At 36.9% G+C, this 27,108-nt stretch overlaps 1 protein-coding gene across 1 annotated transcript in view; it reads left to right on the top strand.

Moving 5' to 3' along the window:
- The window catches only part of CCSER1 (coiled-coil serine rich protein 1), a gene marked incomplete at its 3' end in the record, with an annotated part of 718,149 nt that overhangs the window by 364,631 nt on the left and 326,410 nt on the right, over positions 1-27,108 (top strand). The window contains exon 8 of the mRNA XM_082482793.1: positions 21,726-21,809. Within this exon, the coding sequence (XP_082338919.1) occupies positions 21,726-21,809 (84 nt within the window). The remainder of the gene's footprint in view (positions 1-21,725; positions 21,810-27,108) is intronic.

The following is a 27,108-nucleotide window of genomic DNA, read 5'->3' as shown; positions in this document are numbered from 1 at the left end:
CAACCCGTGATCAAAAAAACCCAAAGTCCTGCCGGTGACACCAGGCATCCATTTTTTTTGGATCTTCCTGTTTCTTCCCTCATCATTCCCTGCCACTGGAGGGGTAGAGGAGAACACTATTTGTGTTCCTGGTCCCTTACGCAGTCGCCCAGGGCCCTGAAGTCTTGATTGCCCTCAGATTTCTTGTTGCGACTTCACTGCTGCCTACCTGAAAAATCAATAATGGATAATAACTTGAGGGCCGTACCAGGGTGGGAAGTTTTCTAAGCGCATCTTTAACCCGGGCCCCGGGGATGCAGCAGACTGATCCAGCATTGACCTACTGCACTCCTGTATGAGGGAACAGTACCCCTGTGGGATAGCCAAGACCAAGTAAGCAGACGTGATGTCTAGACCAATGTAATACAATTAGATACGGACATCGGCATTACTAGTAGAATGGAATAACTTCAGGTAAGATAGGTAGGACTTGGTAGATGAAATGAGATAAGGATTGCCCTTTTAATTTACTCTTACTTAATGCATCATTTGTCACCTAGATCCAATAAGGAACTGTATAGACACTTTTGTTATTTTTGGAAGAATTGTAGGATTTCAGTTACACCCACTGGATAGGATTGTATACTTCATGTCTGCATTCAAATACATAAATTTGTATTGTTTATAACAGGTTATGCTTTCTGGAAATAAGCTGGTTTGTATGTATTTTCTTGTTCAGTTGTGCCATATATATACTTTTTTCTTTTTTTTTTTTAATATATATGGGCACCTTCTTTAGCATTGAAAAAGACAATTGAGTCAGCAAACTTCCTGTGCAGAAAATGGTCAGCAAATAGTTCTTTTGCTAATAAATTAGAATTTGATTTACTTTTGGTGGCTAGAAGTTTAATGCCTTCTGATCTCATTCGTACTTAATGCATATATACTACTTTGCTTTTAATGGACTGGATTACAAAGGCTAATAGTGTTCCTAAAGCATTTTACAATAGCTGATTTGTATCAGTGCAAAAGGATTTTCCTTGTTGTGAGATTTAGCAGAAAATTGACAATAGGCTTAAACAGTAAATAATTCATCTGATGTTTTATGAAGAGTGAAACAATTTCATCCTCTTGCTGACAGGTTTGGCTACATACCAACAACTTTAAAAGTTGTGGGGGTGAGAGTAAAAAATTGTAAACCAGCCAGGCAATAAGATGCATAGCAGAATACATATTGCTCTCATAGAGAACAAAATAGGGGTTGCCCAGATTGATCTTTATGATACCGTAAACCATTGTGTTTCTCCCATAAGTTGCTGCTTTCCACTGAATCAAGAAAATCTATGCCTCTGTTTTAATGGAGAAGTTCTGCTCTGGGGTTTTCACTCTATTTGATATCTCTGAAAAGTCAGTCAGGCTTTTTCAGTACTCTGAAGTATGAGCTCATCTCTCAGCAGGATATAAAAAATTACTACTGCTCACTCCTCTAAGTGTATAATACAGGCTTATTGCTTTCCATAGTCCCATTGATTTTCCTAACACCTAGTAGTAAGTAGTAAGCCGATTTTTACTGGTTCAGGCTATCAGTGACTGAAGTTGCAAACAGCTCTTGGGAAAACATATGGGGCAAGTCCTCCATCTCCATGCAACTGTGGAGATGTATAGAGGATGAGAACGTAGTTTCATCAATATTGTGGCAACGGTCTTCTTGCGGAGGGGTGGAGGGTGAACTTTGTGCAAAAGTAATTACTTTGTTTTGTTCATGATAATGCACGCAGCGCCGTTCACCTGTGCAGGATCTGCTTCCGTGTACGTGAAAGGAAGGCTGTGCTGTGGCATTACTGGTATTGTGTGAAACTGTGTCTGTATCTATTAAATGTACTGGCAAACTTGTTTAACCTCAAAAATTCTCATGTTTACAAAAAAAAAGATTGAGTTCACGACCTTTATGTGGTTCTGCATTACTTAAGCTTATTAAAATGACAGTGAATTTTCTAATGTTTCACAATTTGACTTGAAGTGTGAGCATGCCCCGTATCGGATGTAATTGGCTGCTTTGTTATAGACTACGGATGTGGTGTTAATGTTTTCATAGATTTTTGCATGAGTTCTGGTTGTGTATAGGGCAGACAAAAGAAGCAAAGCAGTGCCTCTCCATAGGGTAGAGGAGATACTCTTTGGAGGCACCTTTTAACGTGATGAAAACTTCCTGTGAAAATGAGTCATTTGAACAACAGTGACAGTAAATTCTGTCGTTTGTTTCAGGGATTTAACCTGTGAGACAGAGTGCTTAATACCATCTTTAAAGATCAGGACCTTATTAGGACAGGTGTTTAATCATATATATAGTTATGGAAATCATCTCTATCTCTATTTTATAGCCTTAATTAAACTCCTCATTCACAGTCCAAAAGATGCTGAAGGGCAGGATCTCCAGGACTACATCATTGTCTAAGTCATTCTGTAATTGTTGTCATAAGATTTTCACACATCTAAATTCCCTAGGGGTGGGAGGGGGAAGAGAAAAAAAAAATCAGATTAAACCATGTGTATTCATGTGTGTTTCCACAGCAGTTTTACACTCTGACGATTTTCTCTACTAATTTTAGTTAAAACTTCTGCTGTTTTACTGTAAATTAAGCGTTTTGCATTTTTGGGAGATAGCGTTTGACTTTTATAGGACAAAGTTAATGGCAATGGTACATAAATATAGAAGCATCTGAGAATGAATAGTTAAGGGTAAATTCTGCTTGCCTTTCTGTCAGACCAAAGATCTTTGAATGACAAGTGTTTGAAGCATTGACAACAGCAGATACACTCTCAGGAAGAGTTTACCATTACTTGCTGTGTATCAGCTGGAGCTACCCTGAAAGCCTTCATCTTCTTTCGGTCAGATTTTTGTTTAATCTCCAACTGAGATTAACTGAGAAGGAAATAACCCTTTCTTCCATTTCTAACTTGCTGACATAAGGGAATTGTTCTGTGTAATTTGAATTGAGCAAGAAGACAAAGAACTTTTAAGCCTGAAAACGCATAATTAGCTATACAAGAGGGAGTCTAGTCAATGCTAACAGTTGTTGAGCATATATGTGCTAGCAAAATCAGGGTCTAGGTTAATAGGCATGATCTGCTTTTTATTATGGGTGCATAAATATGTATTCTTTAATATTTCAGGCTTATTTTGCTGATTGTTTTTCATTAGTTCGCTTAGTTTAGTCTCTGCCTTGTTATTACTTTTCATCAATGGGGCTGATGCTTGGGTTTCACTTTTTTTTTTTTTTTTTTTTATTTTAAAAAATGTATGTAGAAAGAGTATGAAGTACAGGACAGTAAGTACTTTTTCTCTAAAGCAAAGAAAGGTGAGTAGCTGAGATCTTGCATGTCTTTGAAGTGGGAGTCCCAAATACTGAATTAGACTTGTAGATTGATCCAGGTCAGTGATGTTATTTGGATAAGTCATTTGACATGAACAGGTTACACTGATGAAAAATGCAAGTTTATTTTTCATGAGAGGGGAATAATATGATTGATACCATAGCTTTCAATATGGATTTCAAAAAGATATACTTGAGAAAATATAATGAAATAGACTACAGTGAATAAAGCACTAATAACCTAGTGAAGGACTGTGTTACCATATTTTAAAAAAATTGCAGTTGGTTATTAAAGCTAAATAGAACTTGAGAAACAGAGAAATTTAATTTCTAGATTCATTTATAATTTGTTTTAAATAAGTTGGACTGTGTTTCTTCAAACAAATATTTATTTTAACAAAATAATAGTTTTGATTAATGCAATTGGTCCAAACACGCAGCAAAAGTCACCATAATTTTCAGTGACTCTTGCTTATTCACGTTGTACTGAAGATTTTTTGTGAGTGTTCTCAAAATTGGAGCTCTGTTTGGATTTTCCATGTGAGGTACCCAAAAACTGAAGGAACTGAAATTGTAAGTTTATTTTGAAAGTGTAGCTCATATGTTTCTGTACATCCATATGTAGTGCTGAATATCTGAAGAATCCTATTGCTATTAGTTTTTAAAACAAAACAAAACTAAGGTTCTTGTGGTTATGGGCAAGTACTTCAGCAACAACTAACAGTGAGTGGTAGAAGTATGACTGTATTCTTCCGCAGCCAGACTGATATAAATAGAATAATCACTGACAACCGGGAACAACATTAGTATCGTTTACAGACTCAGTGACCAGGTCAACAGGGATTTTCAAAGTATTCTCTTCACAAGTCAACGAATTATTTTCCTACTATGTCTTTATTGTGTATAACAAAAGTATTTTACGAAACATCTAAACAACAGTTTTGTAAGAATTTTAAGCATTAGCTGTACAAATGGGTTCTGGTGTGAAGCCTTACGAAAAGAAAACGGAAGGTATGCAAATCGGGCTTGTAGTATCTCAGGCAACTGTTTTAAAATGGTGTTAAGATGCTATTATGGTACAACAATAAATAAAGCATGCTTAGTAAAGAGAACAAAACTTTTCAGAGTATTTGAACTATAATGCAGTAGGAAACAAGAAGTGTCTTCGCTTGCATGCAGTACTCCCCTACCTCTCTTCTCTCTTAAAAAATAAAATAAAATAAAAAAAAAAATCCCAAACTCCAGAACCTTCTTTGGGTTTTTCCCACCAAAAAAGAGATTTATTCTGATAAGTGATAAGCCTTTTGAGTTAAAAGGCAAGATAATCCCCTTACTAAACAAAACTATGAAATCGAACCAAATAGGTCTTACTCCAGGGCAAACACAACTTGTTAGTATGTTGAGTGGCTTTTCAAACAAAGAGACAAAAAAACAGTCTTTACATTAATTTTGTGTTATCAATGGCAATTGTACTTCAAGTTCAGAGAGAATTAACTCAAAGTAGCGAGACAGAACTGTTCTGCAATGTCTCTTTTATGTTACTGCTTTGCTTGAGCTGTGATTCTTAACCCCAGTTCCATCCACAGCTCCCAGAAAACTGCAAATAAGAAGTATGTGATACAAATGAGAACAAGGTGAGATGACAGTAATTTGTCAGTCTTCAAAACGTGCAGAATAATCAGTCTGCATGGATTAGGTAAACTGCAGATAGCTTTATCCTATATAAACAACCAATAGTAATGCTGAACAAATTTTACTTGAACAGATGAATTTGTTGTATCTTCCATTGCTGAAATTACTCTTTCTGGTTTTTGTAACTCTCATAAATCCACTCTGTACAATTGTCAGATGACTATGCTGAAATCTGCTCAGATCCTCCCACCTAGATGTGAAAGGGGAGTGGTATGGCGTGGTGGGTTTGTTTTGTTTCTCTTTTCACTGCTTCACAGCTTAAACTGCAGAACTATATTGGACTATTAAAATATAAAGGGATTCCCAGTTCATGTGTTGGACTAGAAATTCGAATTCAGTTGCTAAGGATACTGTGTAGCCTCAAAGAGATTATGTACGAGAGGGCAAAACACGTGATTACTAACTGGTTGGGAAATCTGTATTAATCACTGCTAAAATAACACCCACAAAAATGTCTCCATCTGTTTCAATGATTGAAAGTAGACCCAGGAATCCTATTGGTAAATATTTTCAGTTTTGGTAGTATTGGTTCACCCTACCTACTCTCAAGTAACTGGAAATCTTTTGGGAATGTGAAGTCCTGTGCTCAGAACCAGTGTGACTTGGGAAAAGTATACAGCCCTTAATTATGCCCGACACAGGTGTCATACAAGGATAAGGAGGATTAAGGGGTGTAAGAGCATTAACAAGCAAAAGAGAACTGAATTATTATCATGGCGGCAAATGGAAAATAAAAACCTCGGAGTTTTAGTCAGAGATTTCATTATCTGTTCCGTTCAGCGTCCTCTTCTGTAAGATCATAACAACAACCTATGTCAGAATACTGTCGTAAGACTTATTTTATTAGTACCGTGAGCCACAGTGCAATAGCAAGGACTGCCTTTAAGGTAACAGCCCACAGAACTGTATAGAAGACCTAACAGAAATCTGTGTGTTGGCTATATTTAGTCCTTTTTGTTACCCTCCGTTTGTGATATTTACGTGTATCCTATTCACGATAGGAACGTGAGCATATCTGACAGCCAGATGCTTCTGCCCTGTCAGTCTCAACAGTCCCATACTCAATTAATAAGCCGTGGGGCTGCTTGCCGAGGGATATATTGCAAAGCTCATGCAAAGGAGTGAGAGGCTAGTGACGCTTATTTTCTTACAAGAAGCAAAATAACAATGGACAGTTGCTCTGTTCTGTAATCAGAAAGAAATTCTTTATTTTGCACTAGAAAATTCAAGACTAACCAGTGGTTTGTTTGTGAAAATTTGAGGAGAAAGAATGGCTTTGACGTAGTGGATGTTTGAAGTGGCTTAACAACACAAAGCATGAAAACATAATGTTACGTTTGAGAACTGCGATGGCTTTAGAAACAGTTTTATTTTACATTGTTTAATTACCTCATATTTTGCTGGGGGGAGAGAGAGAAAGAAAAAAAAATCTTGCATTATGCTGCTCTAAACCCACCTGAAAATTATCTTAAAATGGAAAGAATTACTATCGCTAAAGATGCGTTCAGCCATAATTTGCCATACTTCATTATGACATACTATTGAGAAATTTGATCATCCATGATTTTATAAATGACCAATTTAGACTGTAGTTCCGTCGACTTTCTTCTGTTCCTGAATAGAACACGGGCATTTGTAGGTATTCCCTTACTCTTTGTGTTAAAACAAATACCTAACTCTTGAGAAGTTATAGAGTCTGATGGTACTAAACAATATATTCAAAACACAACTAATGAAGAATGTAAGGCGTAGGAAGATTTGCTGTTGCTTAGAGTGAAAGAGAGTATAATTAAAATGACGATAAGGTAGTCATGATTGTAATAAATTATTGAGGTTACAGAGATTAAACCCTAACCCATTTGTATAATGATGAAGAGACCTTCAATGTGAATATGTTTTAGGCCTCTAAGTGTTAGAAGTGGATCCTAGAATGTAATCCTTTCTTCAGGGGGACTTCTGAAGACTGAACAAAACTCTTAAACTATTTTTCCATTTCTCCCTGTTCAAATCTACTATTATTTTACCTGTTTTTTTTCACTAGTTGTTATCTACAAATATTTTTTTACTTGTTTTTTACCTGCAACTTAGAATTGTCAAATGTGTGGAAATGGGTCTAAGGGGATGACTGGAAAAAGAGGCCCACTTATTTCTGAGGAAATTCCAGTTACCAATTAACATTTTCATTAGAATATTTGAGTCATAGTTAATTTGCATTAGGATTTATTATCTGAGCAAACCTGACCTATTAAACCTTCTAAATCTATTACTGTCAGCTAATGTCATGATTACAGGAAGAGTACACCGTGTGTCATAGCAACACGGCTGTTCCACCAAATTTTTGACTTGAAATCACCATTGTGCTGTTTATTACCGATTGAATTATTAGACACGATAAATTATTTTATGCTAGCCACTCTCATGTCCATCTCTTTAATACTTTCCTTGTCATTATAAGTGCCTTTAGCCTTACAGGCTAATGAAAGGTTCTTGTATCAAGTCTGATTACCACTCTAATGTTTTCCAGGCATGCTTGGTGATGAGCTTGGCATATGAAACAATTTCCTGCAGTAATAAAACTAATTAAAGTGGGCAGTCATCCCCACATCACTCTTTAATGAATTATAATGAGCTCATTAATCTATCCGGTCTCACTCACCACATCTATTGGCTCAGCTTCTCTCGGGGTATGTCAGGATAGAACTCTTGCCCAGGAAAATATGGACACTGAAATGCATCTATTTTCCTTTTTTTAAAAAAAACAAACAAACAAACAAACAAAAAAAAAACACCCAACAGGAGACAGAAGAGGTCTGCTGTAAGTGGAATATGCTTTTTAATAATCGGAATGGGAAAGAGTATATAGCTAAGAACCTGTAATAGTGGCAAAGGAGGAATCATGCAGGAACTTAACTAGATGTAATACTGCACTGCAAGTGACAGCATAATTAATGTCTCTGTGGCACACATAATTCACTTAAAATATGACTTACAAATAATGTTTTAGTAACTGGATCTCTGGGAAACTGCCTAAAGAAAATAACATCAAGCTTGGTTTTGGCTGAATTTCTTGGCATTTTTCTTTGTTTGCTCAAAATGAGCAGAGAAGAGGTTGCAAGGTTAGGCTTCCCTATTCTATTATGACAAATAATTAAGAATTAGATGGTAAGATTTATGAGAGGAAAGAGCTGATTCATATGAATATCCATACAGAAGAACCACCTATTTTTCTTAGATTGTAACCCTGCAACTTTCCCCATCTGTAAAAGATCAAGTCTAGTAATAGCTAATCACAGCTACCCACTGGAGTTATCTAGTTCTTATTAGCATTTGGATGCTTTTAATTCAAATCCCACAGGCATAATTACAATTTTATTACCGGGCAAATTAATCTTTAGTTTACCTCCATTCATTTCAAGTATTTTAATATTAGTAAGAAGTTCTGCAAAATGTATGTTCCCAAAGCATGCAAAGAAGTTAAAGGAAATATGTTGTTCCAAAGCGGAAGCAACGGCCATACTTGACAGTAAATTTCCATCGGTGTCTTCGCCACCGCAGACTCGGCGCTCTTTTCTCATTTGTAACAAAGAAAGCTGAATGATGCTCTGTTTGAAACAAGAATTCATTTTTATGCAAACTAGGGAGGCTTTCTGTCATTTTTCTGTAGAGAGAAGAATTGCAGGTGGCTCTAAAATCTCCGTGAGGCAGCGGCCAGGGCAGCCGCGGTAAATGCAGGGGACCCAAGTTCAAGTCCCTGTTGTGAGTGTGAGGAAGCACAGGCGTCTGTATCCACCTCCCCAGGGTTGACCTCAGCCACTGAGCTAATGAGTACGCAGCGATGCAGGGTAACGGCTATTCTTCTGGCTCGATGGGGTGAAAACGTTTTGCCCCTGTAAGGTTCTTCAAAAATGATGAATTTTTATTCAAAAAAGGTTGAGGGCTTTCTCTAATGAAATAAACATTTTAAAGCGAGAAGATACGTTGTTATAAAATCGCCGGTTGGCTTCAGTCTTAAAGTGGTTATCTGCCATTTGGTTACAAAGAAACAAACAAAAGATGTCTTTGCTTCATGGCCATTGTTGTTTCCCATGGTATCTCTGCATTATTAGGGTTTTTGTTTTTCTTTTTTACAGAGGAAAATTTTATAGAGACTGTCTGCCAAATCTGTAGTGCTCCTAAATACATTCTTAGTTCATTTTTAGGAAAAGAAACGATATGGTTTGGGTTTCTTCTGCAAGAATTAAATTGGAATATTTCAATATACAAAATGTGCAATGTAGGAGGATCTAAATATAAAAGAACAACCCAAACAAAACTCAGACCTATCTATTTTTATATTATTCTGTTTTATGTGTGGAATTTGATTTCTACTTGGCTTAGTGCAGTTACGTACCTACGTACGTGGTAGCTGAGAAGCAGGAAGAGCAGTTGTATATTAGCACAATAATTATGCTAACGAGTGTTGTACTAATTAAACTGTACTGTTTTCTGTACTGACCAAACTAGGTAAAGATTTATAGTTGATGCTGTATTCTCTTAAGAGACTTAAATTTTGTAGTATCTTTATAATTGTCCTTTGGCAGTATAACTGTCTTCTGATAGCTGAGTTTTGTTTGTCTCAGTTATTTGGCAAAGCCTTTATTTTATTTTTGCTTAAAAACTCATTAAGATAAAGCTATCTCTTCTTTGTAATATCAGTCCAGAAATTAGATTTTCTATATGTATGCAAAGTTGGTGGTATTTAAAGATTGATAGCAGCATAAAAACTACTAAGAAAATGTCACATTGGTTGAACAAAGGTTTACTCTCAAATAAAACATGCATTTTCATTTAAGGTCAGTAAATAATTTGGTATGTAGTTTGTGAGGGAGTTGCACTGGATGTACAGTCTAGTTATATCGTTTTAGGTTTTTTTATTATTATTACTTTTCTGTGACCACCTAGCTTGAACATTGATGTGCAAAATTCAGGATTTTCAGAAATATAAGAAGCCAATGGAGATGTAACCACTTGAAGAGGAAAATAAAAGCAAAATATTACATTGAAAGCATCAAAATAATGAGTAGCATGAATACTTCATTAAAAAGTAAATACAGACAATTATACTTTTGGTAAGATATATATTGAAAAGTACATCCTTTCGTTACCATGAAATTTATATTTATTTATAAGTAAGAAACCTAGAGATTGACTTTATACATCAGTACTCAGTGTGAAGTGTGTTCACTGTAATTCAGAATCTGCTCTTGCCTACCTGGTAAGAAGCGATAAAACCTCAGTGGTTTTATAGAAGTAATGGGTGTCCAAGATATATTAAATGGCACTTTTTTTTTAATTTGAATAAATATGGCCATGGGTAGAGATGTCATTAGGCAGTATTCGTGTTTGCATGGTTTGTAGTGTGATGTGAACAAAGGAGTCCTTTTTGATCGGCACAAAGCTCAGGAAATCTCTCACCTATTGCAAGTTCTTTTGGGTACTCCAGGTGAATGCGTACCTCTCTCTTTTTTGCATGTCTGAACTTCCCACTCTGAAAAAAATAAAGCCAAAAAAAAAAAGAGGATGGCATGGCTGTCTTCATACGGAAGTGTTTGGAATCTGCAACTGAGAAGTAGCCATAGTTCAAAATATTGTATATGTGGGAATTTGGAAGTGGAAGGGGAAATAAGGAAGCAATTTGTAATCCGCTAAAGTGTAACAAAATTACCAAATTCACTATATTTAAAAATGCATTCTTGCCTCGATACTTGCAGTATTCTTCTAATAGTATAGGGGGAAAAAAAAACATTGCACAAAGTGAAATAAACATGCTTTTGAAAATCTAGTTTATATTATGTGTTAAAAAGTTATTTTCATTCTATTCATCCTATCTGTTCATCCTTTAATAGGTCCCCAATTGGGGGGACCTTTTCAGAGGCCTTAAAATTTGATTTGGGTCACTGCTCCAGAACTTACTGTCTATGGAAAGAAATTGTTTCCAATTGGGTACACAGAACTAGAATTTTACTGGATTTGATGCCTTTCTTTGAAACTGTCAATCTTGTTACTAGTTTCATCTCATTCATAGCATCAGAACTCCAGAATGCTTATGTTAGTCACTGAAATTACAACAAATTTAAATTAGAATGCAGTAATTTACACAGGATAATTAGCAGAATAAGGTAATGGGAAATTTTTAAGCATCTCTTTTAAGTAATGAAGTAAATACTGGTTCCTGTACACGTTTACTAAAGAAGGTGCAGACCCTTTGTGTTCTACTTATTAGTAGGCTTATTTTCATGCTTCTCTTTTTGATGGGCACCTTAGAAGTTGCTTGGACATAAGGTGGTCTAAGAACAGTCAAAATCAAAGTGTTACTCAAAGTTACAAATGGACATGTCTCTACTTTCAAAATAGTGTTATCTTTATATATGGTAGTATGCTTAACATTTATTAGGTAATAGGTATTTTCTAAATCAGCTTTTTCCCCAATCTACCTACCAGAATAGAGGTGCTTTTTAGAATTAATAATTTTAGCATCTTAATATCATAAAGTATTAGTGGTCAAATGAAACTTTAGAGTCCGAAATAGGGAAGGAAACCTTTAAGTTAATCTGGGCTAAACTTTTAGTTTCCAAAGTGTATTTGTGTGTCCTCAGCTGTTGTACTAATCTATGTGCTGTTTTCACACCTCTTTCCTTAGAAGTTGCATTTGTCTGTATAACATATTTCCCATTTTATATTAAGATAAAACATGTGATGTATGAAACATTTCTAAATTCTTTCTCATGAATACCTTGCTTATATAAATTGAAGAATTTGTAGTATTTGTCCCTATTTAATAACTTTCTTACATACCTGGCAGAGTACCTGGTTCTCTGCCACCACGAGCTTTCACGTCCTTCTTACTTCTACTCCAGACCTGCACTAAATGGTATTTAACGATAACTTGTATATAACTGCTAATTCTGTAAGCGATTATTTGCAAACATTTGTATTTTTGATCCTAAAAACTTTCTTGGAATAACATGTTACTTTCATTATTATAAACTCAACCAGAGCTGGCTGGATCGCTTCCCCTGTCTTATTCTCTTGAGAGCATTTGATAAGATTACTTTGGTCAATTCCTATGTGTTTGGAAGATCTAAAAACTTATTGATTGGTTTCGTCCTTGAATCATCCTGGTCAATCTAAAATTACTTTTATTAGGATCCTAAAGAAAATCTTGACTTTATTTTAAAAATAGTAACCTGAAACTGTGAAAATATATTTTTTCTTTTGGTTGTTTTGCACAAGATGTTTTTGTCACATTTTCCCTTACAACTGGAAAAGCTGATGTCACTGTGTTGGTTTTTTTTAAGGCTCTTCTTTCTTTCTGTCTAAAATTTTCTTGTGGTTCCAAGAAGCAGGAGAAAGCATTTCTATCACTTTATGCTGAATTCAAAATCTATGCTTTAAAAAAAATTTCTATCACCATTTTCAAGTTGATAATAGAAGACTACAGCGGGCTTAGGAGACCTCAGTGGGGTGGCCTGTTCTGTGTTAGAGCCAGAAGAAACTTTGCTGTTGATCTCTTCCCAGGGGAGCTAGAATTTGATTTGCATTCAGTCTCCTTTCATTTAGAGAAATGAGGTTTTGTGTAGGGCATTATTCTCTGAATATGAAGAAATGTATTTATTGGCTTGGCGGTGCTGAAACTTCTACAGAAATGCAGCAGTTGGCAGATATTTTTACTTTACTTCTTGGCTTAAATGGTTTTGTCATGCTGCTTGGCAGAAAGAAACTGCAACGTGCCAGTGAAAAAAGTGGCTGCATTTTAACTGTGAGAGAAATTATGTCTGTACAACGTTATAGATTTTTATGGGTATTTTTTTATGTGAATCAGTCTATATGCACTACATGATTAAGGTTGCTTGCATGTAAGAGTGTGAAAGGGTTTTGGTTTTGCTGATTTGATACTAGGGCAAAAAATTAGATATGAATAGGATATTTTTCCCTGACGATAATATAAGTTAATAGGAGAATATTAAATTGCTGAACTTCATGTTTACAATTTAATGTAAAAATAAAATAAGCAAGGCCAAGATAGTAAAACAAACAACACGACCTCCACCCTGATTATAAAAGGTTTTTCTTCAAATTAGTAAGTGACATGAGGTCTTCCAGGGAATTTGTAATGCTGAAAGATAATAATTGTGTAGGGAACCACTCCTAGCAAATAAGGTTAATTTAAAAAAAAAAAAAAAGGTAAATAAAGGATCTGTGTTTCCACATAAGTAGATATACCAGCAGCAATGGAGCAACTAGTCAGAGGAATGAGTTTTGAAACGTCAGTTGAAGATAACTGAAAATAAAGTGGAATAATGTAGAATAAGTAGTCTCTCACATCAGCTACGCATTCAAATATGCTAAAGACACTGATAAAAGAAATTGTTGAACTACTCTAGCCCATTATCTGTTACTTAAATCTTCTTAGCAAAATGACAGATAGAAATAAAATGTCAGGGTGTGGGGTTTGGGGGGGGTGGGGGTGGGTTGGTTTGTTTTGTTGTTTGTTTTTTTAAAGCTCTTTTAATCTGACTTTATTGCCAGCTAGATTAGTAGAAACTGTTCTAGAAAATAGATTTAGATGGTCCATGAATTAATATAATAGATGGGGAAGAGCATACTTGACTTTCTGAGGTTTTAATCATACCTCAGAATTCAGCGGAAGAGTCATCAGCATGTGAATAAGGATGATATGTTTTGTGTAGTTTACTCAATTTCCAAAATGCTTTCAACAAGGCCCTTTTCATCAAAGGCTTTTTTTAAAAAAAGAGGATGAGTGGGGAAGTCTTCTCTTGGATTAATGACAGATTAGGTGTAGAGTACAAAAGATGTGAGTAAGTAGTCATTTATTAAAGGAAGAATTATACTTTCAGAAGGGTCCAGAATAATCAGAATTAAACTGGAGTATGAAATGTTACAGTAAGATCTTATCACTCCAAATGCTTTAAAGATGAAAGGCAGTTAAGATTCAATGTCAGCAGACACAAAGGAATACACATGGCGAAGAACAAATCTATCTTTCTAAACGAGGAGGGAGATCTTTCAGACATTGTGGATAGTTCCCTGAAAACATCAGCTTTGTACTTATCAAAAATTGAAAAAAGTACAGTTGAGTAGTTATTCTTAAGAGTTCTCGCAGGGTTGTTGATGAATTAGGTACAGGGTCATTGTTCCCAAAGTCTGTTTATTCTGAAGTTTGTGACTATGATTTTAGTTTCATGGAAGGGTTGGTGATGGATTTTTTTCCCCTTCTACAGAAAGCGTGGAAGACATGAGGTTTTTCTATAAATATGGGCCCTTAAGAATTGTTTTGAGTAAGTACTTAAAAATGAATGCAAACCAAAATGTCATAGTGCAGTTGCGTGAACGGATGGCGAAGCTGCTGCTCGAGTGCTATGTGGAATCCTGATTACCTGGTTCGAATGAATGATAGAGTGCAACCAGAAAAGGTCGATCACAGGGTTTTTTCGGAGATACAGGGTGGTTTATGTAAGAAAGGAGGTTATATAGTCAACGATTCCCAAGCTTCAGAGATGACAGGAGTTGCACAGTAAGCAGGTGGACGCGTAAAACTATGGGAGACAAGGAGAAGTTGAATAGGAAATACTGTCTTTTCTTAGGTTGGGAGCAATGACATTGTTCAGCAGAGTGTTCAAAAGAAAAGAAAGGTTTGGGGGGTTGGGGTTTTTGTCTTGCTTGGTTGGCTTGTTTTCTTTTCATGAATGTATAATTTAGAAAGATCTCTAAACGAGGCCTGGTACTGTGCATATGATTTCTGGCTCAGAAAGAGCCACAAGGAGAGAGTAAATGGAGTGGTTACATCAAGAAAAAATACATTTATGTGTTTGCTACATGTTTACACCCCTGGCTGCTGTTCACTATTTCTGCAGGTTGCATACATCTTAGGCTTCACCTGGTGTGATCTGTTTTGCAGTTTATTAATCAAGCTGCGCTGCTTTAAACTCCATGCTTTTTTATTATTGATGCTGAAGAGACCAAAATTCAGATGAAGCAAAAAAAATCCCATTAATTTGCTCAATCTATATTTCACAGTTAACTGACAATTGGATTGCTATGAAGAAAATGTTGTTTATGTAGCTCTGTATTCATAAATGTGTGAGGTTAAAGTAGCATAGCCTACATAGTCTTTTTGAGTGTTACCTTCATAGTAAAACGTCAATTGAATTCTAGTATTCAAATGGATATAGCTGCCCAAAATTGTTCCAGTAAAAATATTTATTGACATGTTCTATGTAATGGAACTTAAGGAAAGCATGGTATAGAATTGCGTAAGGTTTCATGGGGCTTAATCAGCATTATTTATCATTGTAAGATCAGATCCTGTGCTTCCCGAACTCCATTTGGAAGAGAACTTCAAGATCGAGTCCATCCATTAACTTAACGCTGTGAACCCACCACTAAACCATGTCTATAAGCACCACATCTACCAGTCTTTTAAATACCTCCAGGGATGGCAGCTCAACCACTTCCCTGGGCAGCTGGTTGCAATGTTTGATAACCCTTTCGGTGAAGAAATTTTTCCTAATATCTAATCTAAACCTTCCCTGGTTCAACTTGAAGCTGCTTCCTCTCATCCTATCGCCTGTTACTTGGGAGAAGAGACCAACCCCCACCTCTCTACAACCTCCTTTCAGGTAGTTGTAAAGAGTGATAATGTCTCCCCTCGGCCTCCTTTTCTCCAGGCTGAACAACCCCAGTTCTCTCAGCTGCTCGTCATAAGACTCGTGCTCCAGACCCCTCACCAGCTTTGTTGCCCTTCTCTGGACGTGCTCCAGAATTCCAGATTTCACGATCAAGAAACGAAATGTAGAGCTGTTTCTTTGGATATGTCATTTGAATGCTGTAGTTGCATGGAAAGATGATGTATGTAATGCTGTCTGTTTCTGATATGACCATAGCTTCTAAAGCTGATTCAGAATTTTATTGATTTGATCCACTACTGGAAAGGTACCCTCTAGTGAGACTGTTTCTGTTGAGTTGAGATGGGCCTGGGAGATTGCTTTGTGTTGCCTTGTTATGCTTTAACAGGAATTTCTGAAGCTTGGGCTTGCCCTCGCCTTTGTGCTGGGCTTGAGCAACAGCTGGCCCAGCAGCGTGACAGAGGAGCAGGCAAGTTAAGTACGACCATTGCCTGCAGTCAGAGGCCGCTCTTTGGGAGCATTGTCAGGACTCCAGCCAAGACTAACTGGACTGGCACAGCACCAAGACAACAGATGAGCCAAAGAAGCGAAATCGCTGTGCTTTTCACATGTGAAGAATTGCAGCCAGCCAATTCGCTTCTCTCTTGGTGTGATTGAAAGGAATTGATATGACAGGTATGTAGAGCTAGAGTGAACACAGAAAGGGAAAATAAAACAGTGGAAAGTCATACCCTGTACCTACGGTATCATGGTGTAAATACATCAGGGGACCATCTATCAAAGATACATCAGTGGCTTCATTTTGACGCCTGAAAGAAATAATGAAGTCTCAGGTTCTCTGCCTCATGTTAAGATCATTAAGACTGTCATTAAAACAATAATAATAACAACCAATGAAACTATTCATGATCTGACAAAAAAAAAATATATTCTGAAAACAGTCTGTAATATCCAAAAATCTACGTACATGAATAATCTCAAATATGTACATGTTTTTCCTTTTAATAAAAGTGTGTGTGTCAACATGATACATGTTAATGCAAGTGGGGTCTCAGTTTGGAGATAGATAAGGGTGCTTCTCTACAAGTTTCCAGTAAGATTCACAGAAGTACATGGTGCTTTTCAGATGCCGGGTGGTATAAAGTGAACCGTAAAAGTAATCTGTAACCCTGTACAGAGTCTAGACTCCTACACTGCTGGCATAAAAATCCTGTACATGTTTAAAATAACCCGTGTTTTCTTTGAATGTTGTAGATGGTTATCCAGGAATTTATTAATTTTTCTGTATGAATCTGCTGCATAACTTGAAGCATCAACTATTATGGCATTTATGTTGCTTTCTGAACCTGATACTCAGTTTTAAATTTCATAGTTTGGTTCGTTCCAGGATGATATTTTTAAAGGAACTACATTCTAAGTAGTTGCTGATTTTTGCATTACCCTAAGTTGGTAAACAATCTGCTTAGCATCAGAAATTCAACACATTTATCAAATGAGTTTTATAGTATTCAAATTTTATGGTACTATTTTGGCAGCATATTCTGTTTAGTATCAAAGTAAAATTGCAGTAAATTTATCTTCCATAATACTTGGTTAGTTCTGTTTATAGCGCTTTGATTACAGTAAGCACAATATGCCTATTTGTTTCAAAGTATGACATGGTATAAAGTAAGTTTTCAAAATGGAAACGATTATGCTTTTTGGCACTTATGCATAACCTGCTGCAGCTGTCTTCACACACGCAGTACAAGTTTTCGTCTTATGACCTGGTCTTATGAGAAACAGATCTGCTATTATGTTTAGCGTTTTCCCAGATGGACAGAATTAAACAAAAATAGGAAAATACTGGCACTGAGACATAGCTATCACTGTCATAGACTACAACTGAAGACAAGTAAAAAGGTGATAATTTGAAGAAGTGCAAAGATGGTAATTTGAAGAACATTCTGACCATAAACTTGTATGGTAATAAGAGCAGGTCCTTAGAGAATATAGAGCTAAATCCTGGACTCTTTTACAATATCAGAGAATATAAGTGAGGAAAATACAATGGACACTTTGCACGCAGCTGCTTTTGCATTTTTATGAAGTACACCTGGAATTTAGACTACAAACCTTCTTGATTACCTCCATTTAATAAAAGGAAGTAGTTTGAATATGCAGCATTTTATTTACAGTGCATGCTGTGTCTAACAGTTATCTTTAAGAATGAGCTGTTAATGGACTTGGTTTTTTATCAAGTAATTGCAGAGTCGTGGACAAGCCTGTTATGAACATGCTCACTGCAATGGAGAGCAGAATGTTTATCTTTTTTTTTTCATAATGAGTTCGTGGAAAAATATAAAAATAATATATATATAATATAATTACAGTATGCAACACTGTATGTAATATGTAGTACTTATAATTTATTAAACTCGACAAAATGGTCTCAAAACTACAGCGTATACAGGTAGCTTATGAACACATTCATGGAGCATATGATTCAATTATTTAGAGTGTTGACATACTTTCATAGCATCAGTGTTCTTATTGGACCGATAGGCCTTATAAAATATGCAGGTCTATGCTCATTTTGCAGAACGGTAAGGACCCAGAGTGTCCAAGGTTATTGATTTAGTAACTAGAAATGTTAAATGTCACCTAGCAGAATTTTAAATCTATGGTCATTTAATTTATTCTTGTTGGCACTTCAACTCAGCTATACTTATATGCCAATCTGTTATTCTCTCACTGTCACACTCCATAAATATTATAAGGGCTGCAAAAACATGAGAAATATTTTGCATACATGATCATAACCAGTATTATAAATAAGCTTATTTTTCTAAACATAGGAATGCACAGGTGAAGTATCTACTGGAATGTGGGGATAGCGAAGAACGGGAACCATGCTGCCCCAGAGTATTCAACGTATATTAAAAAGCCTCACTTTGGGGGGGGAGATGTTTCTTCCAGCTTTGTAATTACAGTGTAGACTCAGAATACACTGATTGGGCGCTCCGCTAAAAGCGGGCCGTCCTTTTCAACTCCCTTCCTCTTTGATGTCTGTTGTTGCGACAATTCCTTAGAAGCGAATTCTGGTTTTCAGGTAGTTTATTTTTTACTATTTTTACTATATTATACTATATAAACCCTATTGGATTGTGTCTCCTCTTCCTCATTCACCTTGAGAAGCTTTTCTCAACAAAATTCTTGGTCTTTCTTAATAGCAGCCTTGCAGCGTACTACAGTTTCACAGTAGATAATGAAACATTTTAGGCCTCCTAAGGAGTAAAGGTGATCTGTTTCTGAATTTACACTATCTGTTTTGCATTGCTTTTTGCCCTCTGGACGAATAAATAACACAGCATTCCACCAACTTTTCCTGCCCCGTTACTTTTCAATTGCATGCTACTTCTTTGGTATCCTCTACACAAGCCTTGGCTGAAATATTTTGGCTCTTGCACAAGAATGTCATTTTTGGAGCATTCTTTCCTTCCCTAGCCTTCAATGGAGTCATAGAATCACAGAATAGTTTGGGTTGGAAGGGACCTTTAAAGGTCATCTAGTCCAACCTCCCCTGCAACGAGCAGGGACAGCGTCAGTACTCTGCTTAAGTACTGAAAGGCTGAGGTAAGATCTCCCTGGAGCCTTCTCTCAGCCTGGCCTCATAGGAGAGGTGTTCCATCCCTCTGATCATTTTTGCGGCCCTCCTCTGGACCCGCTATCCTGGTTTGAGGTAGAACAGGACCAAATTAGTTCAGTAACTTTACTTCTTAGCTGGGCCTCTTCTGGCTACTGAAATTAACTGCATATTGTGCAGACACTGTTTGCTCTCAGAGTGATAAGACCTAAGTTTATAGCTGATGAGAAGGAATGGTATGCAGAAAGGCTCTTGCTTATACTTATTGCTATAACACCCAAGGGCAGATATCTTTGTTACTTGCCCCGTTGGAGGGTCAGAAGCGGAAAAGCATAGAGGGGGGTAACACCTGCAAGGGAGGCGCGGAAAGGACAAGTGACCCAAAACTGACCAACAGGGTATCCCATCCCATCTGCTTTATGCTCAGTATAAAAGCTGAGGAATCAAAGGGTCAGCTCTCTTTCTTCAGTGGACGGTGTCTGAGGAGGACTCTGTCTGTTTGTCTATCTTTGATCCATAATCCAGTTCCCATCCGTCACTGAGTCCAGTCTGGGACTTCTCCAGTGCCAGTCAGTGATGTGACTGTCATCCTGGGAGCTTGATACAGTTTTATATATATTTCATTATTTTATATTTTAAGTTAATACGTGGAAAATAAGGACATAGCAACAATGTGAAACAGTGCTGACAAAAAGAACTCGGAATAATGTAAATAGAAATTGAGGTACAATAGTTAATGCGGCATCACTTCTAAAACCATTTTTAAAAATAAAGACATCACTGATTAAAACATTAGTGAAGCCCTCGATACTTTGTATTTTTTATAAGGAGATATTTTTATCTAAAATGTTAAATATGTACTAATAACATATTGTGTGCTGAGGGCTGTATTCTAGAATGTAGTAGTATTTTATTTTCAGATAACGTTCCTAAACAGAAATCTGTTAGTAGGCTGTAAAAGTGAAATGCTGCTATACCACATAGCAAAGAAAAATTCCCGTGAGTTTTTTTCCAAAAGAAGATGGTGCAGATTCTACCTTTATTCTAAATTTGATTATTTTGGGAGATTTGTACATAGTACTGAAGTAGTGTCTAAGCAGGTTCATTATCTGTCTGCCAGAAAGTGAGTATCTCTTTTTATTGCAGTTGCAAATATTTGGAGTTTTATGAGTATCTTGTTTCTTCTTCCAATTTTGTTAGAGCGGACGATGAGCAATATAGTTACTTTGAAAGGTAATTATTACAACTGAACACTGAACTGAGGAAAATGGACTTCATACTCTACTTCTTTTGTTTCATGTTTGTCTGTTCATTTGGAATTGTGTACACATTAGTACTGACAGAGTCACACTGATTCTACCTCTTTGAACCCCTGAGCTCTCCTGGTCTAAATAAATTTTGCACTTCTGTACTTCTATCATCCATTAGTTAGAGGTCCAATTTTCTTGTTTTTAAGCTAAGGACAAAAGTGTTGCACAAATACCACTATATTCCCAAAAGTTTTCTTGTTGTATGGCTTGGGTTTTTTTTTTGGAAAATAATGATACTCCAAACCAGTAAACTTCTCAAGCATTGTAAATATGTTTCTGTACTAGAAGTGTGTAAAGATACAGTGCTTTTTTTTTTTTTTTATAGTTGTACAACTGGTCAGTTGACTCATCATTTTGTTGGGTGTTTATTCTTTCACTTTTCCTCTTGAATGTTTATCAGACAAAATGCGATTGACATTTCATCGCTAAGTAAGATGTTTAGACATACACCAACTCACAAAATTGCATGGGGACTACTTGTAGATTGCCTCATGGACCTGGGTTTGGCTACAGACTTAACTATTAGGTTCATTTTCAGGCAAGTCGAGTTATAGTCGATGGTTATGTCGCTAAGCGGTAACTCTTTTCTGTCCTTCACCCTGTTAATACCAGAATTGCTGCTGCTTTGGCTGATGTGGGACAAAAGATGTATGCATGGAAAAGGTGCTTTACTTTTCCTGTGAATGTCTGTTCTGCTTTCTTACTCATGCCCTCTAAGATCAAATGCTCCACAATAATGCTTCTAAATTGATGTTTCTTTAACGTTGTTTGGAATGACATGATAGGATCTTCATTAAAAGTGCTTAAAAGATTCAGAAAAGAATGAAATGGACTTCTGTGCAGGGAGCTATTCACGTTTCTATGTAATGTCTTTGGATGCATTAATTTGTTTATGCAGCAACTTAGAATAAGTTATTGAAAATACCACACATGAAAAAGGAGAATTGAGTTTCATTACTTGAATGTAGTTATCACACGCTATGTGAAACAGCCTTTTCTTGTCAAGAGCAAAGTAAAAGTGTTAAGATTTATTATAATATCTCTTTTGATGTTTTTGTAGGATGGAATAAAAGATGAATGCTCAGTGCTGAAGCTGCAGCTGAAGGAGAGAGATGAACTCATAGCCCAACTTCGTGAGGAGCTGGTAAGCAGAAGTAATTTTTTTTTAAGTTCATTTACCTGATAATGTCACTCATCGAGACCAGAAACTAAAGAAATACAGTTTCACACATGCTACAGAATACCTAGCCTAAGGCTATGTTAGTCATTCAGATAAACACTGATAACACTGGCTGTACGTTTCTAGGGACTTGTCAGCCTCTGAAGTGGCTACCATCTAGGTGCACTGCTAATGGAAGTTTCTTTTAAAAGACTGTGTTGACAGTTGTCTTGCGGTATCAAAGAGGCAGAGAAATAGCACAGCACTGTATGCATATGCTAGAAATCTTGACGGGCAGTGCACATGTCCTGATGAATTATGAACACTTCTCCCGTGAGCTGCTTTTCACATCTACAAGATTGTTCAGTAGAAAATGAAATACTTTTTTCTCCACGATAGATGTCTTTAAATAAAATAATAAATATTCTTACAGTTGCTCAACCTTTCCTTAGCATATGAGCTACTAACGCTTGAGTAATATCATTTTAAGGATAGACAGAATAGTCTGAAGTGAGAGTGAGGTGAAATATGTGATGTAGCAATTAAAAAACCTTAGCACATGAAAATGCATTTGATTGTGCTATTAAGACTGTACTAACATAATTCTAAAATTTCATTTTTGATGGAACATGATTAAAGCACGTGTGTCTTCAGTGTTCTTAATTAAAGGAGAGAGATTTTTCTGCCTCCTCTCTCACAAACAGAGAACTTAAAGACTCCGCAGAGAAAGCATGTAGGATCACCACATTCAGGAAGAAATTCAGCACGTACATTGCTTCCGTGGAAGTTGCAGGTGTGCAGGCACCTGTGATTTTGTGTAAGCACCCTTTGGGAGGTGGGGTTGTTTCCCTAATTAGATCTTAATTATCTGATCTAGCTCAGGGGCTTTTTGTGTCTTTCTGTCTCACGCCTGGTGGTTAGCTCAGAACTTGGGCAGAATGAATTCAGCTTTGTCCGTTACTGCATCTTTTATATACTAACCAAACCCACTAGTATGCTTTTACACAAATAGCTAAGTTTCAAGTTGCATGGGAAAAATGTAACGGTGCTCAAGAATGAAAGATTCCTTTGCTATATTAACATCTGCAAAATAAATACAGGTCATGATGATTATTTGTTTCGTATTTGGCTACATTAAGAAATGATGTATTATGTAATTATTATCTAAAATGAGATGACAAAATGGGACACAGGGAACATCAAACTTCTGCACAGTCCTGGAGCATTAGTTTTATATCAGTCTAGTTCGGAACATATGCTATTTAACTGGTTGACAATTTTGTCAGCACGAAATTATCCTGTATTGATACAGTGAGCTGTAGCTCATTTGCTGTTAACTGTTGTCAAAGTTCATCTGTATATATGTCAGTTGCAGAAAAAAGTCCCACAGGGAATTTAGTTCTTATAGCTCACAACAGACAGAAAAGTACGTCTTCCTAGGGTCATGAAATAAGGATTTCCAGATGAGTGAAAGTACATATCGTGGATTTAATCCATGATTAACTGACTTCAGGTTAGATACTCTAAGGCTTGTGAAAGAGAGTATGTGAGAGACCACATTTAGTCCTTTGAAATTAAGTTTTTAAAGGGCTCGATATATCTCATTTTCTCCTTTTGAACTAAATAAAGCCAGATTGGGAGATGAACATGCCAGAAGCTGGACTCAAGGTTATGAAACCTACAAAAAAAAAAAGAGGGGGGGTAGCAGGTGCCCACAGGATTGGAAAAAAAGGATTTCTGTGCGTGAGGTGTGTAAAAATGCAGTCAATATACTAGCTTTGGCCATCTGTGTATTTTTAAATCTCTACTGTGTATTCCCCTGTAATACTGTTTATCTGTAAAAAGTTGGGGATTTTGTTTGTTAAAGAGTGTGGTGTTGTAAAGAGCTGCCAGGATTTCTAGAACAGCTAAAATTAAAGCGACAGTCTAGTAAAAGAGCTCACTAAAAACATACCTGGAACTTGTGCCAGAACTGAACATTTTGACAATCTTCTTGAAAGAAAGTGACTGCATCACTTTGTTAGCATCCATGGGATCACTAAACTAAAGTCTAGTTGTCGAAGGACCTCAGAAATCCAAGAGAGGAAGCACTCACTCAGCTTGGGCTTTTCTGAAGTTAGACAGCTATGGAGCAGCTCTTTTTAACCATGATTTTGGTCTTATGCATCTAAAAAGCCTCAGCATACTTACAGTGAACCCCTGTTGTTTCCCTGATGCCTGTAACGAGCCTGTATGAGGCTGAGGATGCAACTTGAAGTCCTCTGAAGAGCAGCAGTGCTCCAGTCACTTTGGCCACCACCTCTTGCACTGCATATCCACTGTCCTCTTCATGGAGGTGCCCTGGGCCCTGTCACCACAGCACTACTAAATATTGAGGCCCATCAAAAGATACACCCAGGGTTCCCACTCTCTGGTTTGCTCTGGGACTTTTTTGCAGGGCCCCAGGCCCTTGGGAGAAGCTCCTGCTGCGGCTTTGCCCACCATCCTGCGGGCTAAGGAAGCCACGCCAGGTGCCGGGCGGTCGCTGCAATTCCCTTTTTCTGTTTCTCTGCCTTCCCAATGGGACCTTCATGCGCTTTGCTCCTCATAGCTTGAGGTGCTTTAAGGAGTTGCATGCAGTGGACTATTCAGGGAAAGTAAGCTCTCTTTTTAGAGCTGTTAAAAATGAAGGAAATTTGAAATGATTGCTAGAAAATGCTGATAAAACTCTTTTCTTCACAGATACAAAATTGGCCAAAAACTGATGCAAAACATGCTTTAATAGTCTGCAAATTCAACAGTTATTTATGTGATTGTAAGACTGTAAATATTAGGAAAGGGAACGTTTACAAAAGCTAAGTAGAACGGTAATTTTGGCTAATGAAACTGTACACCTTTTCACTTAGCTACAATATATTGCAGACATAGCACTTGATGGATAACTACCCTTTTTATTCTTGTATCTGTATTGTATTCTTATATTCTGAACATGCAGCCCGTGCCCAGAAAGTTGCCATTCTGAATATGGGAATGTAACAGTTGTAAACACAACCTGCGTGTCTTGCAATCTTGGCAGCGTGATGTTAATTCTGAGACAGCACTTTAACATAAAAAATCAATTTGAGTGGGAGTCAGTTTTGTACTTCTTGAGAGGAATACATGAAAATCTGTACTTTCTTTGTGGTTTCCATTAAGTTGGATGCTTGCATGTAGATTTAAAACCCTTTGTTAATTAGTTTTTTGGCAGAGCTCTGCAACTAACCTAAAGTGAACTTCAGGTAAATTTTGACTCTCAAGGACCTCTTGTTCCTTTCTTTTCTCTAGGTTTTTTTTTTTTGAGTTTTCTAGTAGCCTCCCCCTCCCCTCTTATTTTTTTTCTTTTTAAATTTTCAAATATTCTTAAGTATTTTTAAAGTATTTTTAAGTATTTCTACCACATTTGAGTGCATTATGAAGGAGACCTTGAACAGACCTGAGGGTGGAAAATGTCAGTGGAGTATGAGCTGACTTGCGGTAAGCTGATGGAGCTTCAGAGCATCTACAGCTGTTCTCTCTCCTCGTTGCTATCTAGCTCTTGAAGAGAGAAAAAGGTAAATCTTTGAGGAATGAAAATAGATGTTTAGATGTTCATCTACGAGACCCAGGTACAAAAGTGAAAGTGCAAAGAGCCCTCACCTCTGAGCAAACAAAGAACAACTTGGAATAGTCCCTCGCCAATTTTTTTGGTTTGTTCTCTTTTTAGTGATACTTTTGGATTGACTCCCTTGGTCACCAGAAGTGTGTCTGTCCTCTTTGGAGGAAAAAGTCTATGTAGGCAGCAGTGGAATTAATTCCTCTATTCTCTCATTGTCTCCTGAAAAATGCTTGTTTCGGGTATTGGAGGAGAGTTTGGCTTCCAAAACTGCTCCAAATTTCTTGAGAAATGGTGAACCTGAGCAGGAACTTAAAATCTGGGTTCAAAGCATCTCTTTGTCTCAGTGCTGTACTCATTCATGGAAATATCCTCTTATCCAGAAAATCAAAGAAAGGAGGTCAGCCTGTTCTTCAGGGTTTGGCAAAAGGTGTCATTCACTTGCTCTTGTTCTTTTTCCCCTAAAATTAAAAAAAAAAAAAAAAGTCTCAGTTTTCATTGGACACGAAGATGTTTGAAACCTCAGCTGTCTCCTACCAAGCTCTACTCTGAAAATGCATCCACGTGTAACTTTTACAAATCAATCTTTTTCCGCTACAGCATGAGCACTTAATATGACTTTAAGCAGAAAATATTTTCATGGTATAGTGGCAAAAATAACTGAGTGCTGCTTACAGTAACATTTATTCTACTGCTGTCATTGGTCCAGCAGCATTAACACTGAAAAATGAGCGTTAACAACATTATCCTTTCAACCTTGATGTCCCTGTGTAAGTTGAGTCATGTGTGTTGTCCCATCGAAATGAAAAATGCACTGAGGCAGTTTGCGCGGATTCTGAGTGGAACTGGAGGCAAAATTCGGTCAGGAAATGAATCTCCCTTATAGCCCAGCTGCTGGAGGTATTTTTCTGCTGTGGAGGTGGCTCTGGCTCTTTATCAAATGTTAGACTTTTTACGTTTATGGAATAGCTGGGTACAGTGTTAACGAAGTGAGCTTTATCTCAAGCTGTAGAAATTAATGCTTTAGGAATAGGTAGTCTATAATCAGCTCAACAAAATATAACTGCTCATTTTTTTTGTTTTATCTTTGCAAATTGTAAACAAGTTCTACCTCCTGGTCCAAACCCTACGATAAATTATTGGGGGAGGGGGCTGCAGAGAGATGAGTTTGTGGTGTTTGGTGGGGTGTTTTTCTGTTGTTTCCTGCCCCCTCCTCCCCCCCCCCCCCCCCTCAAATGTAGGGTATTTCTGGAGTGCAGAATGATGGCAAGCTTAGCTCTTTCCTCTAGGTTGATTTCAATAATGGCCAATTAACCAATTCCTGTACTTTTGAAGTATGGTGAAGATAAGTACTTATTATCCAGCTTTGAAGTGTAACAGAAAGTCTGAGATGCACTTAAATCCTGCTGATGAACTGTTTACAGAAGACACTCAGGTTAAGTATAAAAATCACCTCGAAATGTAGTTATGCCAATAGAGATGCCTTGAACTGTACAATCCTAGAATCACAACTTATTTTGACAGGCAAAGAGTGAGATTTGGAAAAATAAATTAAGCAACTCGTCGTGAATACCTCTTTTTGAATAGTTAGGATAAAGAAATTTTTGATTAGTTTACTTTCAAAATTTTAAGTCACCCTTGAAATTGTAAAGAAATTAGTTAATTCCTATTTGA

The sequence above is a fragment of the Vanellus vanellus genome, assembly GCF_965231255.1.
Source record: "Vanellus vanellus genome assembly, chromosome: 4".
Classification (NCBI taxonomy): Eukaryota; Metazoa; Chordata; class Aves; order Charadriiformes; family Charadriidae; genus Vanellus; species Vanellus vanellus.
Note: the sequence above shows the minus strand (reverse complement) of the source record. Positions and strands in the feature narration are given on the sequence as shown.